Below are 17401 nucleotides of genomic sequence, written 5' to 3' on the forward strand. Positions count from 1 at the left end.
TAATCAAATGCTATCAAATTTAATTGACTAGTACAATATTACACAATAACTTTCGTAACACTTTTGAGTTCTCACAATTGTTTTTATTTTGACTGTGAAAAAAAATATTGGGTTTCCTAAGTTTTTTAGAGAATTCAAGCTTTAAAATATTCTCATAAAAGTGACCCCCACTTCACACTTGTATAAGAAATCTCCAATTAAGAGTACCTGCCATACTTCACATGGCTTTCATTAAAAATTTAACTTATCGTAAAACACTCAGAGATAGCAATTTTTTCTTATGTCATTGCATATTTAGAAGACCAAAGTCAAATAAAAACAGTAAATTGGAATAACTAGCAGAGTGCAATATTCCAGTCGCCATTCTATGCCAGCCATGGTTAGTCCTTAGTCTTCGAGTGGCGCCATTAATATTGCATCAGAACTTTTACAAGTCCTCCATCATTTTCAACACATCAGGCATTGTAGGTCTATGGTATGGACTGTCTGCCACACAACTCATCGCCACTCGTAACATCTTCACCATCTTTTCCACTTCATTGGGGAAACTTAGAGCCAAACTTTCAAACACTTCAAGTCTCCTGTCTTCACCTAACAAGGAAAGAACCCATTTAACTAAATCTACCTTTTTAACGCCGATTCCATTCATAGGGGATCTTCCAGTGAGAAGTTCAAGCAACAAGACTCCAAAGCTGTAGACATCAGACGCTTGCGAAACCTTCCCAGCAATTGTCACTTCCGGGGCACGGTATCCAGTAGCGCACATGACAACTGGTGCTACTTCCGCGCTTCCCAAGCCAAAATCAGACACACAACCATATTTTTCGGAGTTGAGAAAAATATTCGAGGCTTTTATGTTTCCATGAACAAGCCTACCGCGATGTCGTGTGTGCGTATGAGCAATACCTCTTGCCGCACCTTTTGCAATTCTTAGACGTGTTTCCCAGTCTGGCTTGTTTTCAACTGTGTTTTCTGCATAGGGGATTCAAGGCATCAATAATTATCACGTCTTCAAAATCTATATGACAGCGTACTGAATGCTTATATGAATCATATCAAACTCGACTATCATTCACTTTAACTGCATAGAAAAATATGATGAAGCCATGAGCATCAAGACCGACTCAAGTTGTACAGAAGTTAGAACATTTTCCATACCATGTAGCAGAGCAGAAACACTTCCCTGATTTTGGTAGTCATAAATCATGAGCATATCTCTGGAAAAATAATAAGCCATTGGTGCAGCCACGTTTTCGTGCCTTATACTTCTCTCGCCGCATCACGGCTTCCACCAGCCTTCCCCAGTTGTCATAATTCCTAGACATCTCTATTTTGAGCTTCAACCAGAACCAGCTGACTCTAGTAGGACAGATGATTGGGAAGCAAAAAATTAATTTAAAGCTAAAAGAAATAAAATCACGAAACAAAAATATACTGTATTTTCTGTGCCTATGTATTGAAAGGTTAAGCACCTTTGGTTTAACTAAAAATCAATTGCATTGTTGAAAATTGATAAAAATTATGACTTTATATAAAATATGTGAATGAAAATAAGTTTGAAAAGAATAAATTTTGAAAAATTAATGTCAAACAGAGACGATTTTAACTTTTGGAATTAGTCGACAGTGTTAAAGGAAAGTCCATGTCATGGGTCAGCCAAACCTTAGCCTACCAAGTCAAACTTCCCCGACAAAATTACCACATTAATTAAATTAAAAATTATTTTCTCGTGTTCAACTTTCTATACACTGCTTTGATTTTTTTTGGCACGTGTTTCGTTCCTTCAATTAAATTATTAATGTTCAAATTGGAAATTGTCAAAGATTGGAATTCTGTGGTCATGGCTTCTCGTTACATAGACTATTTCACAAAAAATTAGGGACATTTGACAATTTGATGTTGTAAAAACGAGAGAACGAAGAAGGATAACAAAGATAGTAGGAACACTAATAAGGAAGTAATAGGCAAAACGCGTAATTGGCTGTCCTCAAATAATATTTGCTTCTATAGGATAATTTGAGTGCTTAAAGGTTCAACAACAAATAGTTTGCAGGATTATATCAATTTTTTTTCTTTTTTTTTCTTTTTTTTTTTTTGGGTTCAGCAACAAATAGTTTGTAGGATTATATCAATTTTTTTTTTTTTTTTAATTTTTAAAGGCTCAAAACACTTGTGTTTTTCTTCCAAGAACTTGAAGAATACTAGAAATTTGTTTGTGATGAAGAATTGAATTGAGAATACTTTTTGTGGTTCTTTTATATTGTTAAAAATAGATGTGGGCGCGGGTCGGTTCAATTCTAAAGAGAACCGAACCAAAATTTTCGGGTATCTAGTAAATGGAATCGTCGGATTCAAATATAACTATGGAACCATTCGGGTTCGGTTCCATTTAACTTAGTTTGGTTCGATTTGATTCCGTTCGGTTTCGTACTATAATAAAACTTTTTAACATTTATAACAATATTATATAAATACAACTAATCACACATTCAATGGTTTTGGAATGTCAGAGATTAGTAAACTACTTTGTTCAAATGATTGCTACGGTCAAAATTTCGATCAGCGGAGGTTACAGTTTCGATTGGAGGTCACAGTGTCAGCGGACGATTGTATAGGTTTTGGAATGTCAACGAGACTGCGAGAGTGAGTTTTAGAGTCGAGACAACGTTATTTACTTTAGTGTAGGTATTTAGGGTTATTTAGTGGGTTGGATATTTTTTGGGCTAAGAAATGAAACAATAAAATGGGTAATTGGGCCGAAAATTTAAAAATTAGAAATGAAACAAATTATTGGACCAAAAATTTGGATTTAGAAATTGTTAATTTGTTTAAAAAAATTAAAATTAAAATAATTTAATTTATTTAATATAAAAAAAATTAGAAAGATTCGGTTTCTCGATTCTTCGTCTAGAACCGAGAATCGAACCGTACCCGTCGATTCTCAATTCAGATACATGTTCGGGTATTTAATTTGACAAGAATCATCGAGTTTGGTTCGGTTCGGGTCGGGTAAGGTCAGGTTCGGTTAAATCTGTTCAGTTCGAGAGATTTGCCCAGTCCTAATTAAAAACATTTTGATTATGAAAAACTTTCACCTATTTATAGTTTTCCAAACATCACCACAAAATAGTGTCAATCATCCATGAAAAGTCACTAGAAATCAAAATTGGAAAAAGTCTAGAGGCTAAATTTGATAGCCTAGATGATCACCTAGTTATAAACCGGGTGATAGCCCTGTACAAATCAAAAATCCTCTGCATTATCATTAAAGCATCGGGCAATGGCCTAGCTATAGACTATGCGATTGCTTGGGCTTATTTTTCTTTCGCCAGTTTTTTTTTTTTTTTTTTTTTTTTTTTTTTTTTATTAACATTTTTTTTTTTTTTTTTTTATTAACATTTTTTTTTTTTTTTTTTTATTAACATTTTTTTTTTTTTTTTTTTATTAACATTTTTTTTTTTTTTTTTTTATTAACATTTTTTTTTTTTTTTTTTTTTTCTATTTTGATATTAACATTGATTTTTCCCTTTTCTCCATAGACAGTACATGCCCAGTTCTCTCTTCCATTATATTCTTGAACAAAATGACAAAAATCTCCCACTTATTCAAAATTATGTGGATCACATATGCAAACTAACAACACTTGCGCATAATGATTAGATATATTTCAATTTAAACTAACCGGTGTTTAATTCTCACAAATTATCATTGAAAATCCAAGTTGCATGATAGCTTTGAATCAGTTATTCATTGTGATGATGCTGGTTAAAAAAACACACACATAGAGACAAAAGTTTCATGTGTTGAACAAGTTTATTAACTCCTTTAGCACTTTTATGACCTTACACTTATCCTATTTGTTGAACTTTTAAAGGAGAAACTCTAACTCTCTATAGACGCGACACCACCTCGAAGTTCATCTAGATGAAGTTCTTCTAGTATCTTTATTATTTTTAAATATACTTGTACTTAATATCGAACTTCATTAAGAGCTTAAATTTCAACTCTCCTTTAAGTAACAACGAGTATTATTGGCTTATGATAGGGTTTTTGTGGGAATAATAATGCTGAAACTATCCATTTATCGAATGACTTATTATACACTTTGAACCCATGAATTACTATTTTAGTAGTTACAAGTAATATTGCCGTCATTGGTGGATCTTTTAAATTTAAGAGTTTCAACATCATCCTACTCGATTAAGAAGTTCAGTTAAAGAATCCGCTAAAGTCTTATTTGACTTACGTAATTTACGACATTATTCCACTCTTGATTAATTTCCTTGTGCAGTCATTTCTTAGACTTATATGTCTAGACTTCGCGTTGTTTACCTCATTGTATGCTTTTACTAATGTGACTTTACTATTACACATAATAAATATCAAAGATGTATTTTTTGGTCCCAAAGATATCTTATATAAAAGATCCTTAAGTCACCCAACTTTTTTTCTCGGTGTCCACTAATGTCACAAATTTAAATTCCATGGTTGAATTTGTTATACATGTTTGTTTATTAAACTTCCATGAAATGATAATTTCTCATTAAAACTAGCTAACCTTGATCCTGAATTTTCAATAGCAAAACTAAGCTGCTAACCCAGTTTCAAAATTCTGCCTATCTAAGACAAAGACTCGTTAAAGCCTTTATTTCTTAAACAATGCTAGCCAAAAATAGTAGAATGCAAGGGCCAGTGCATACTACATGTTGTAGTGGCCGAAAATAGCAAAAGGATGCTGCTGAAAAATTAAAATTTCAAGTGAGTTTGAATTTTCCCGAAATGGATAAAGGTCAACATACTACAACTTTGCTGTCTAATTCTGATATTTTAAAACCGGTATGGTTCTTCAAATTAAAATGGGAGGAAGAAAATTTGAATTCAATGTCTAAAATGAATTATCCAAGCATTAGGAACATGCATGATTCTCTATGAATATACCACAAAATCTGCTGCCTCGAATCCTCAAGAGTTCATTAAAACCTCATCTAGACTGTTACAAAAGACCAAGAACAAAACTGAATCTTTAAGAACATGACTTCCAGACCTCCAGGAAACTTTGATGAGTAAAGCACAAAAGTTGTTGATCAGATTTCAAGATGATAAGCTAGATTCAAACTTAGACATGGGGATGGATAAATTCGAAACAAAGAGAATAAATTTGTCAAAAAACTGCACTACGAAACTGACCATTTTGGTAGGATTTTATTGTATTGGCAATTCTTTAGACAAAATGATTAAAATTAAGAGTTGTAAAAGTCAATAAGTACATTGCAATAATGTATAGATGAATTAGGTAAGTTAGGGTTCGAGTTTGGGACAAGAAAGAAAAAGAGTCGTCAAATTTTCGCTACCCTATCGCCCATTAGATGCTCGAGCGACAAAAACAGAAACTCTGTCGCTCGCCTATAATTTTATCTGACACATACTGCCAAATGCCTTTTATTATAAATACCTAAACCCTAACACAAATTTTGGTGTGGTTGTTTATTGTATGCATTCTCCATAACATCATTCAAATATTCAAGAACACATTCTAGATTTTGAATTTATCCTTTCATTCTTGAATTCATATAACGACAACTTTGGGAAAAACATCAAATTCATAGAATTCAAATACCCCCTTCCTATACACATACAGGAAGACACTTTCTCAAGAACATTCAGAGGTTGCTGAAGAATTGAAGGAGATTGGACTAGAAGTACAGGAAAAATATAGGAATGAGGCGTTTTTGGTGATCCACAGGAGATAGACAATTCCAAGGATCGGAATAGGTGTGAGTGAAGCATGTTCCAACGAGTTTTGGAGATTGCAGGAAATAGATTAGTGAATCTATTAGATTTTCTAGGCTGGATTGTACTATAAGTTCATCATTGTCTATAGTCTAAGTTACCGACTTTGTCCCGAAATTTTTACCTAGTTGAGTTTCTCCATTAACAATTGTATTGTTGTTTATTGCTTTTATATTACAAACTGTGACAGTTCAATATAGGATAATTTGACTTGTTTGATTAACAATTTAAGATAATTAAAAGTGACTTGTGGCTTTTAGTTGTATAATTCCGCATGTTGGGTCAAAATAAATTGGCTCAATAAAACCTTCTAGTATATCAGAGCCCAGATTTCGATTCCTGGCCCTAACCTTTAAGATAAGTAGCCCATTATCTGTTCCACCATATTTTGATAGTAGTAACTATGCTTATTGAAAAGTTAGAATGAGAGCCTTCCTAAAATCAATGGATGAGCGAATTTGGTTGTGCATGGTGAACGGTTGTACTGTCCTTGTAGCACCGTTAATGGTGTGATCACCCTCACTTCGATTGTTAATTGATCAAAATCAAATTTGCACAAGCGCAATTGGAATTGTAAAGCCCTACATGCGTTATTTATGATTGTGTCCCAGGAAGAATTTAGGCATGTGCCCATGTGTGAGGTTATGAAAGAGGTTTGGGATAGTTTACAAACACCTATAAGAAAACTCAGGAAGTTAAGAACTCTAATTTACAGATGCTGACCACTAAATTTGAAAAGATTAGGATGAAGGAAAATGAGACATTTGATAACTTCTTGGAATACCGGTAAGAACATAAACATAAGTATCACGTACGCATAGGCAAAAATCAAAGTTTCCATTCCTCAATTTCTTTTGATTCCACAATTGAGCCCAATAATTAGTCAATTATCATTCTATTGATTTTGAACAAATATTCAACAATCCCCACTTGTCCAAAATCAATATGATCATGTATTCAAACTAATGACTCTTATGCATAAGGATTGGGTATATTTCAATTTGAATCTAACTATTGTGTAATTCAAACAAAGTAAAGTCGGAATTAAAGGTAGCATGATAGCTTTGAACCAATTATTCCTTGTGACAATACCGGTAAGCACATACACATAAGTATCACATGTTCTCAAGTTCCTCAACTCGCTTAGCGTTAATATGGCATTGTGCTCGTCCTATTCAACGAATTTTTAAGAGAGAAACTCTGACTCTCTATTGAAGCGGTATCACCTTGAAGTTCATCTAGGTGAAGTTCATCTAGTATCTTTGTTACTTTTAAAGATACTTATGCCCAATACTAAACTTCATTAAAATTTTATTATAACTCATCCCTCTTGTAGTAACAACCAACACTATTTATCCATGATAGGGCTGATAAATTAATAGTGTTGTAATCTATCAACTTATCAAATGATTTGTTGTTACCCTTTAAACCTAGTTATACTTATTTAGTATACTTTTGGTAGGGTTGCCATCATTAGTGAATTTATTTATGAGTTTTCAACCCTATCCTACTTAATGTAGATCTTTCTAAATCTCTATTTAGAGGTTTAGTTAAAGATACGGTAAGTTCTCGATTGATTTTACATAATTTAGGGAAATTATTCCATCTTTGTTTAATTTCCTTATAAAGTCACGACTTATATGTCTAGACTTTCTATTACATGTGACTTAGTTTCTTGTTAAATTTAGCTAGCCAATGATCGATTCATTCAATAGATACAACTTGTCATCACCAAGAAATCCTCTTATGAAGCTACATGCTTCTCACTAACTTTACATAAAGCTTTATAGATTTCCAAACACGGTTGGAGGATTTTTATCAAATCATTGCAATAGTCAATCATTTTCACTAGTAGATTTTATACATGGGTATTCAATTCTCATCATTGAATCATTACATTGATCTTCAATTTTATGAATATTCTTCAAATATTCCAATTGTTTTTGCAACACCATAATAGGCTTTCATCTCATTTCATCCACTTTAAATTTAGTGTATATCATTCTTATAATTGTATAAGGATTTTTTACTTTTTCTTCTTGATAAATATCTTTATATGATTAAAAGGTTTAAGCAACTTTTAAACTAAGTTATCTCCACAATTCCTCAACTAAGATTACATATACAATCTAGTAATATTGCATCCATACATTTTGAACGTTTCATATAAATTCATAAGCATTAATTTTAAACCCCACATTGGGTTATACTTGAACTAGAGTTCATCAACTCTTACATAGTTCAGTTCACTTATCACTTGAGTAATATCTGTGAAAGATTAAGTACTTTCTGATAGTGGTCGTTAAGTAACAATATATTTCAATCCAACTATCTTTAATTTTGATCATACAAAATTTGATCAAGATCATCTCATAAAGCAACAATGCTTTTCAAGCATAAGCTTACTCAATTGGTTCCGCGATTGAAGTCAAATTCAATCAACGAAGAAAACTAAACATCTTGATTCACAAGAACTACAACTTCTTCAAGCATGTGTAGCCTATCACTTTTTTGACATTCCATAAGATAGTATCATGTCAAATCATAATGTACATATTCATCTTATTCATATTTGAACAAAATCACATTCTGACATATTCATATGCAAATATAATTTTGCATAAATCATCTCACTTAATTGAAGCTATCATCATCAACCAAAGTTAATGAAATCAATCAACAAATGTATCAAGTCGTTTTCATTTATTAATAAAAGGAATAGTCATGAAAGTTCATATTCCATCAACAAATAATTGGCATTCCCCCAACACTACTATTTCATGTATATGAGTCATTCCCAATTGTCATGATAAAGTGAGAATAATCAAATTATCTCATTTCCACATGCAGTAACATTCATCAAAATGGAATAAGCAATACTTTGGAAATTCACATTCTTTCATCTTTCTCATTATGTTCATACTTCTTTAAAGTATACTATTTATCACATTTTGTAAATCATCAATCACAAAGATCAAAAGACATGTTCTACCATTTTATACTAGTTTTAATTAACCAATTTTCGGTTTCAAATTAAACCACAAACACTACTAAAAAATAGCTTTTTACCTATGGAAAATTATCAACGGATGCAATCCGTTGGTAATTTGAAATGGATTATCCGTTGATAAAAGTTATTCACTTTCAACTACGATAATCAGCAATGACAATCCGTTGGTAATTAGAAATGGATTATCCGTTGGTAAAAGTTATTCACTTTCAACTACAATAATCAGTAACGAATTTTTCGTTGGTAACAATGATATCTTTTTACCAATGAATATTCTATGCCTAATGTTACCGTTTAACATTTGGATATTTCACCTACGGATATTCCGTAGGTGACGTACCAAATATTACCAATGAAAACAATCTGTTGGTAATTAGAAACGAATTACCCGTTGGTAAAAGTAATTCACTTTCAACTACGATAATCAACAACGAATTTTCATTGGTAATGATAATATCTTTTTACCAACTGATATTCTGTGCCTAATATGACCGTTTAACATTTGAATCTTTTACCTACGGATATTCCATTGATAATTAAAAATAGATTATCTGTTTGTAAAAGTAATTCAATTATCACACATCGAAAGTTTACAACAAAGTTTTTGGAGTTGTCCTCTATAAATTTGTAGTCCAATAAGTGGTTAAACAATATTTTGGCTTTTCAATTCAATTGTTTAGAAGTTTTTAAAAAATTATGATTATTAAATAAATAACAATAACAATAATAAAAAAAATAAGTATATATATATCCGTTGGTAAAAAATTCACACATTACCAACGGAATTTTTGTTGGTAAAATGTTTACTCTTTATTTAATGCACAATTTGTTGGTAACTATCAGCGACCCTCAAATTAACAACGAATTTGTGGTTGCAAATATTCCATTGGTAAAAAGTAATAACAATGGATATCAAGGTTTTAGGAACGGAAAATTCGTGTTTGAAGCCATATTTTTTAGTAGTGAAAAGAAATAACACATTGCTTAACAACTTGCGGCATACGATCATGCATATATGTATTGTGACTTGAGAAAACACAAATCAGAATATGCGAATCAGAACATAATGTCATGCATAAATTCACCTTTTCACATTAACAACAATGTAGACGTTCATAAACTTTTTTCCATCATTTGATAATTAAACTATAATTCACACCATTAATATCCAATCGTTTTCCATTAACGCATGTCAAAAACAGATTTAAACTGATTTTCAATCCATTTTATGCATATAAAGTCAAATTTCATATGCAGTCAAAACCAATGAAGATCGAACATAATTTTGACTTACCAAAATGGAAATTGAGAAAGCAAAGTGATAATTACCAAAGTCGAATACTTGACGACGGATTCAATCCTTCATTCTTCAACATTTCTTTCCAAAGCAATCCAAATTTCTTTTGTTAAAAAAGTGTAGATTCTGATAACGGTGCCAATTCCAAATCAAGCGTGTAAAACCTTTTCAACGTTGTTCCAAACGAACAAAACTTGATTCATCAACTTGATTATTGCAAGTATAGTCTTTGACTCCATTGCGGTAAAATGAATCGTCGTTTGAGATTGTTGGAAAATTACAACGATGGAGAAAAATAGAAGAAGTTGATGAAGAAGAAGATTTGAACACGAAAATAATATCGTTGTCCTTAAACGATATTTGTTCCCTCTAAAATTGAATTAGATGCTTAAAAGGACTCTTGGCAAATGGTTTGAAAGCATTGTAATAGAGAATCACTTAAGCACTTAGTGTTTTCTACCAAAACTTCAAGAACACACAAGGATTATGAATACGAGAGGTTTTGATCTTCACTAATGGAATGAATTTAATCTTCAATATGTTTTCCATATGTTTGTATTGATCATTCATAACCTATTTGTTGCGGAAGCTCTCTCAAAGGATCTTCAAATGGTGGTTTTCCAGGCTCAGTCCAACGTACCTTTCTCTACCAACAACCAATCCAAACGGCTCCAAACCACAACCAATTGATTTACCTTGGTTGCTATTCAATCTTACCCACGTAGGACAAGAAAGGATGATGATTTATCGTCACAAAGGCTAAGAGAAGACACCACAAAGGTATACTATGAAAGAACCACCAATTGCACACGTTATACAAGCATTCTGGACACCTTTTTCTCACACAAAAGGGGGCAGCCGGGATTCACTAATTTCTTTTCTCAAAATCACACAATCATCATATCAAAGAGGCTAGGGTTATATTCACATATATACTCTAGGGTTAGGCTTTAAGTTGGGCCATTAAAGGGGTAAACGGGCCAAGATTCAAGCCATCCATAAGGAATACAATTGGGCCGGGTGTAGCTCATGGACTTGGTTGTTGACTTATTTCATTCATCGGCCTATGCCTATGAAATAATATTAACCCACATTAACATCATAGCCCGGGATTTATTGGGTATCTTTGTAGCGAAAATCCCTCGATAAATCTTGATTCCGGACTCAGAAAACAATCAAACGAACACCGGTTTACCTTGACTCGACCCGAGACTTTTACCTTCACTTTGGACTACTCTCTTTCTCTCTATCCCCACAAAGGAGAAGGGTGGTGGTGTTAGCAATCCACAAAGGTATGGAGAGGAAGAAGAACACTGGTTAAATCTTACTCACAACCTCACATGGCTTCCCTCTCTCTCGGTTGCCTCTCTTCTCTCAACTCTCCTCTCCATTGCTACAACACACACACCACCACAAAAATGGGCGAGAGATAAATACATATATATATGTTAATTTAGGTCACTCTAATTGGACCTAGGGTTCACTAAGCGGGCAAACAATTAACCTAAACTAATGGGCCAATATTCAACTCCATATTAATCACTAAATGGTCCAACTAACCAAATAATCATCCAACCCAAACCCGAACCATCCAAAAGTGTAGTTCATCTCCGAGTCGAGCCAAGTCCATGGTGTCGATAAATAATCCGCCAACTGTTTTACATCATCGCTCGGGATTATTGGGTATAAAAAAACCAACACTATTTAAATGCATCAATCAATACACCATGAAATGGTATGAAAAGTGGTAACTTTTTCATCCAATACTGTCACCAAGTTTTAAATTAAAAAACTAGCCAACGGCTATTTTTTAAAATTATGCTTACACATAGTATAAATCTTGCATATGCACAGTAGAAGCAAATTTGATTCTGATTTGGCAATATATATATATATATATATATATATATATTCAACATATTTTTCCTTCTTCTGCAAATTTTCAAATGTAGATCGAGGTAGCTCATGACACGGAGATGAACCTCCAGGGCCTGAAAAATCAGAAGGCACATCAAGGACTTGAGAACCAAACTGAAATCAAACCATATGGAGCTGACACTTGGGCTCCGATCATGAAACATTTGCCATGGTTGTTCTCTCAAGATCACAGCTCCCACCAATCTCTCCCATTGTTCATAGATTTTCGACATCTCTTTTCAATCTAAAAACTCTATTGTATGATTCGAGTCAATCAAGTGTAGAACTACTGAATACTTAACACGTATCCCAATTTCACTCAGTATTGAATATACACAACATTGACAATGACCTGGGAAGGGCTTTTTGTTCATTCTTTAAAAGATTATATCCCAATGGTCCATACTCGCACTGGCTTCAGAAAATGGTGGATAAGTGGACGAATCTTCCTAGTAGTTACTATCCAGCAGCAAAATTGACAAATTACACACGGCAAAAATCCCATAAACATTTCTTCTGGAAAATTGAAAATACGACCGAAATTGGAAAATTGAACACTGACAACTGTAGCTTTGTATTATGGCAACAATCATGTAAACTAACATTTTGTTAACATCAAGTTTAAATGTTTAACACACTTGTGAGGTAATCGTTTTTTATACATTGATTTTAACAACACTTTAAACAGTCAATTACACAAATTTTGACACACAGAGAGATGTCAAGGAATATGTCGATCACAAATGTACAACTAATTTAATCCTTGTGTCCCCAATTGTAAATTATAAATATTAAGCTATGCTTGAGCTCCATTTTTTTCAAAAATCACTCTCTATAATACATTTTTAATTACACATTCTTCCATATAATAATTTTACAAATAAAGCCAAAATTTTTCTATATATTTTAACTAAACATTATCAAGAAATAACTACTTCAAAAAAAAAAATTTTCGCCAAAAAAAAAAAAAATAAATAAGGAAGAAGAAGAAGCTCAAATAGGGTCTCTAATATCATTAATATGTCAAAAAACCTGTATTATTTTGTAGTAACTATGTTCTGATAGATATTATTATTTTAAACTTCGAACTGTGCTCCAGCTGGATACCAATAGCCAGTGCAAGTCAAAATTGGAGAGCCGTTTGATGCATAGCTGCAGCTGGACGCAATATGAACAAGAAGAAGAACCGTAATAAAGTTAAAAAGTTATTTGCATCAAGTTTTCTCGAGTAAATAACAACAATATAAACTGGCTGAACAAGATTAATCATTGTAATATTCAAATTCTAACTTATTTCCTTCAATTTACTAAACAATTTATAAATGAACATAATAGAGAATACAATATTGTTAGAAGTGTAAACAAGATCAGGGAAAAGAAAACTATATCAGAATAAACTAATTTCAAGAAACAAGAATCCATTTATGAAACTGAAGAGGATCCAATCTGAGCCCCAGATGGCGTTAAATTTGGTGTCGAACCTGGAGATTTTGTTTCAGAGGATGGCCGATTGCCCGTATTGACACTTCTAATATACTCGACCATTTTTACTACATCCGCCATTTTTGGTCTCCGTTCCGGCATTCTTGCAACACAACTCATGCCTATTTGCAACATGGCTACCATTTCTTCCTCTATATTAGGATACCTCAAGAGCTGGACATCAAATACTTCACCCGTCCATTCCTCGCGTACAACAGATTGGACCCACCGGACCAAGTGGATAACCTCGTCACTTCCCGAGGTGTAGACAGGTGACTTTCCAGTGAGAAGTTCGAGGAGGAGGACTCCATAACTGTAGACATCAGTTGCTTGAGACACCTTTCTTGTCTGTGTTACTTCTGGGGCACGGTACCCTGCAGTTCGCAATGCTGGTGGTGTGATGGGACTCATCAATGTTGCCAACCCGAGATCAGACACACAACCGTAATTTTGGGAGTTAAGGAATACGTTCGAGGCTTTTATGTTTCCGTGAACAAGCTTTTCACCATCCTGTAAGTGGATGTAAGCAATTCCCCTTGCTGCACCAATAGCGATTTTCAGTCGAGTTTCCCAGTCTAATGGAATCCGATCTTCACCTCTTTTTGCTGAAAAACAAAAGAAGCCAAATGAATTAGACTTACGGTTGAAAAGAACAAGACTTTACCTAAAGTTAATTATAGCTTCATGGAACACAACATTTGCTTGTTTTCAGTAATCTGAGCAAAATTAATAGGATCAGGAGAGCATAAGATTAGACAGATTTTTTATTTGATTGATTTAACCTTAACCATAATATGAGAAATCCTGTACTACATCTCTTTATAATAATTTTAGTCTAGTGTGTAGAAGCCAGAACAAAAGTAGATTGTAGCTTTAAGTATAACAAAGCAAAAAAAAATATGCCACCAGAATCAGACTTCTGGTTGAAAAGAACAAGACTTTACCTAAAGTTAATTATAGCTTCATTGAACACATTATTTGCTTACATACAGTAAAATCTGAGCAAAATTGAATAGGATCAGGAGATCATAAGATTAAACAGATTTTTTTATTTGATTTAACCTTAACCATAATATGTGAAATCCTGTACTACATCTCTTTATAGTAATTTAGCCTAGCGTATTAAAGCCAGAAGATCTAACTTGAAGTAGATTGTAGCGACAAGTATAAAAGAGCAAAAAAGGAAAAAAATGTCACGGGTAAATTTGATTGATTTGAGTCGAATTAAGAAAGTAAATTGAGATTATTATGTTTAGCATACCATGTAGCAATATAGAAACACTCCCTTGGCTGTAGAAATCATATACCATGAGTTTCTCATCCTTGGAATAGTAGTAAGATCTCAGTGGAGCCACATTCTCATGCCTGATATTTCCAACAACCTCCATCTGCTGCTCAAAATCCTTTCTCCCAATACTAAATTCCCTCAATCTCTTTACCGCTACTATGGTTGCATCCTCCAGTGCTGCTTTATATGTAGTACCAAATGTTCCCTTCCCAAGCACCTCAGCAGAAGCCCTCAACAAATCTTCAAGGTCAAATGCAAGATTACAGCCCTCAAAGAAAACGAGATTTCCATTTGTATCGTGATGATCGGAAGCTGCCCTCTTGAGGGATTTTTCTTTCTTCTTTGAATTCACTGCAGTCGCTTTCACGTTTTCTTTCTTTCTGTTGGTAACAATTAACAACAAGGCAATCGACATGAATGCTAGTGCACTGCTGCCAATTACAATTCCCAGTATGGCAGATTCACTAAATTTTGAAGAATGCTTCTTTGGTTGGGCTGTGGGAGGAAGAACTGGAGGCTGTGATGTTTCGGGTGAAATCTTATTGCCAGCAAATGCTGAACTAGGAAATCTAAGAAGAGACCGAGGCACAACTCCCGTAAGATTATTGTTGGACAGATCTAACACTTGCAAACTAGGTATATTAAGTTCAGGAATATCACCAGAAAGAGAATTATTAGCAAGACTCAAAGCAGTCAAATGAGTCAAATTCGTAATTGAAGGAGGAATACTCCCATTGAAAGCATTATTCGACAAATTTATTATGTAAAGATTTTTCCAAACTGAAAAATCCCATGGCACTGGACCCTGAAAATTATTGAACTGAAGATAAAGACTAGTCAAATTCCCAAGCTCCAGAAGATCAGTGGGGAAAGGACCACTAAAACCATTAGATCTCAGACTCAAGATCTGAAGGGCCGATAAGCGCCTAAGAGTGTTCAAAGGAATACGACCACGGAATCCAATTCCAGGCAATCGAACAGCTATAACTCGTGAATTACCATGATTACATGTGACACCAGTCCAATTGTTGCAAACAGAAGTTCTCTCATCCCAGTTCAGATTCCTCGAGTGGGAAGTATTATTGATGAAATCGAGCAAGGCATGTTTGTCTTCAATGGGTTCAGCCCTTGCTAGCAGGTAAAGACTTCCAAACAGAAAAATTGCTTCAAAAATTATCTTGATTCCCATTTTCCCTCTCACTATCTCCAGTTCCAAAGTGAATGCCCTAGCCCTCAAATAAAATTATGCATTTCAGCCATCTCTCTACCGATGTCAAAACCAAAAGAAGCAGAATTAGAAAGTGAAATGGAATTCATACTTATTAATACACGTTTTACCATCAAATTCATAGCCGTTTGTTTTAACATTCTTATAACGTTTGGTCAACCAACCCCATGAATTAATGGAAAAAGAAAAATATATTTTAAGGAAATAGCATTGAATAGAAAATTCAACTCTTCACTGGATTGTTCATAACATGCTAAAATTTTCGTGAATCAAACAGAATGAACTTAATTTTACCAGCAAAGAATCTCAAAATCAGTAGAAAAAAACACTCACCAGTTAAAACAAAAACCTGCTACAGCACACCGCTAACCAAATTTCTGAAGATCAACAAAGCCGTCAGTCAGTCACACAAACTCCAAATCTATAGATAAATCACCAAATCAAAGATTCATACGTACAGATAGAGGGAGAAAAACATACTAGTTGGCGATGGATTTAAACAACTTGGGGGCCTTGGGGACAGTAATAAATTATTGAAAGCGTCTTGAGAAAGCATAGTATGAGTAAGCGCGAGAAGAAAGGAATTTGCACGTGATGAGTTGATGTAGCTTATCATAATTTCGATTTTATTTGTATTACTTAGCCTGTTTGATACGGAACTAAATTTCGATTTTAATTTTGCCTTGATTGACCATCATTATTGAGAGGAAAAGAGTTTTGATTTTTAAGAGAATGCGTAGAATACGTGGTTAAAAAGTATGAAAAAAATTTTGAATTTACGTATAGAATATTTTATTATATGAATGTGAAAATGAGTACGTAGACAAAATAATTTATAAATAAAGATTGTCAAACATGGACTTAAATTAAAGTCTGCAATGAATTTTAGCCATATATTTTGTGGGCTTCACAATATTTTAACTTTACATTTTATCAATTTTTATCAATGCATGTTAAAATTTAATTTAATCCCTTCTAAATAGAGGTTTATTAAAGTTTTGAATAGATTTATTTTTTTGAAATTAATTTGAGATTATTTTGTGATCGCATAAAATTCAACGATGCTACTCAAATTGAAAAACAATTTTGCTTGATGTACATAATGTTTCTTCATAGAAGCTTGCCAAAACACACACATACGAGGGTAAATTGGGTATTTATTGGCAATTTTTTTTAACGTTGGGCCCCATATCATAAGAGTATTTTGGCAATATTATGTGAAACTTTTTTTTGTACAAATCAATTAATTGGTTCAAGCATAAAGGTTTAGGAGGGTTGCTTATACGTGTATTCGTCCAATTGGACAAGATGACAAATTTGAAGTGGTTAAGGTTGTAAATATTTGACTATCCAATTGGTAATAAATTGAAAAAAGTGACAAGACAACTC

At 33.3% G+C, this 17401-nt stretch overlaps 2 protein-coding genes across 5 annotated transcripts; both read right to left on the reverse strand.

Annotated features, from left to right (window-relative positions):
- Positions 1-48: 48 nt before the first annotated feature.
- Positions 49-3592, reverse strand: LOC111385440 (probable inactive receptor kinase At4g23740). Of its 2 annotated transcripts, XM_023009827.1 has the most exons (3): positions 3589-3592; positions 1159-1270; positions 49-972 (listed from the first exon to the last, which is right to left on the reverse strand). In XM_023009827.1, the coding sequence occupies exons 2-3, from the start codon at positions 1235-1237 to the stop codon at positions 428-430; spliced, it is 624 nt and encodes a 207-aa protein (XP_022865595.1). In that variant the 5' UTR covers positions 1238-1270; positions 3589-3592; the 3' UTR covers positions 49-427. The 2 variants fall into 2 exon arrangements, with proteins under 2 accessions (XP_022865595.1, XP_022865594.1); XM_023009826.1 differs by lacking the exon at positions 3589-3592 and having other exon boundaries at positions 1159-1488.
- A 9668-nt stretch (positions 3593-13260) lies between these two features.
- LOC111385438 (probable inactive receptor kinase At4g23740) lies at positions 13261-16625 on the reverse strand. 3 transcript variants are annotated; one of them, XM_023009823.1, is made up of 4 exons: positions 16493-16625; positions 16346-16389; positions 14758-16048; positions 13261-14101 (listed from the first exon to the last, which is right to left on the reverse strand). In XM_023009823.1, the coding sequence occupies exons 3-4, from the start codon at positions 15971-15973 to the stop codon at positions 13437-13439; spliced, it is 1881 nt and encodes a 626-aa protein (XP_022865591.1). In that variant the 5' UTR covers positions 15974-16048; positions 16346-16389; positions 16493-16625; the 3' UTR covers positions 13261-13436. The 3 variants fall into 3 exon arrangements, with proteins under 3 accessions (XP_022865591.1, XP_022865593.1, XP_022865592.1); XM_023009825.1 differs by having other exon boundaries at positions 16471-16619; XM_023009824.1 differs by lacking the exon at positions 16493-16625 and having other exon boundaries at positions 16346-16464.
- Between the last annotated feature and the right edge of the window lie 776 nt (positions 16626-17401).

Source organism: Olea europaea, unplaced genomic scaffold, assembly GCF_002742605.1.
Source record: "Olea europaea var. sylvestris unplaced genomic scaffold, O_europaea_v1 scaffold3166, whole genome shotgun sequence".
Classification (NCBI taxonomy): domain Eukaryota; kingdom Viridiplantae; phylum Streptophyta; class Magnoliopsida; order Lamiales; family Oleaceae; genus Olea; species Olea europaea.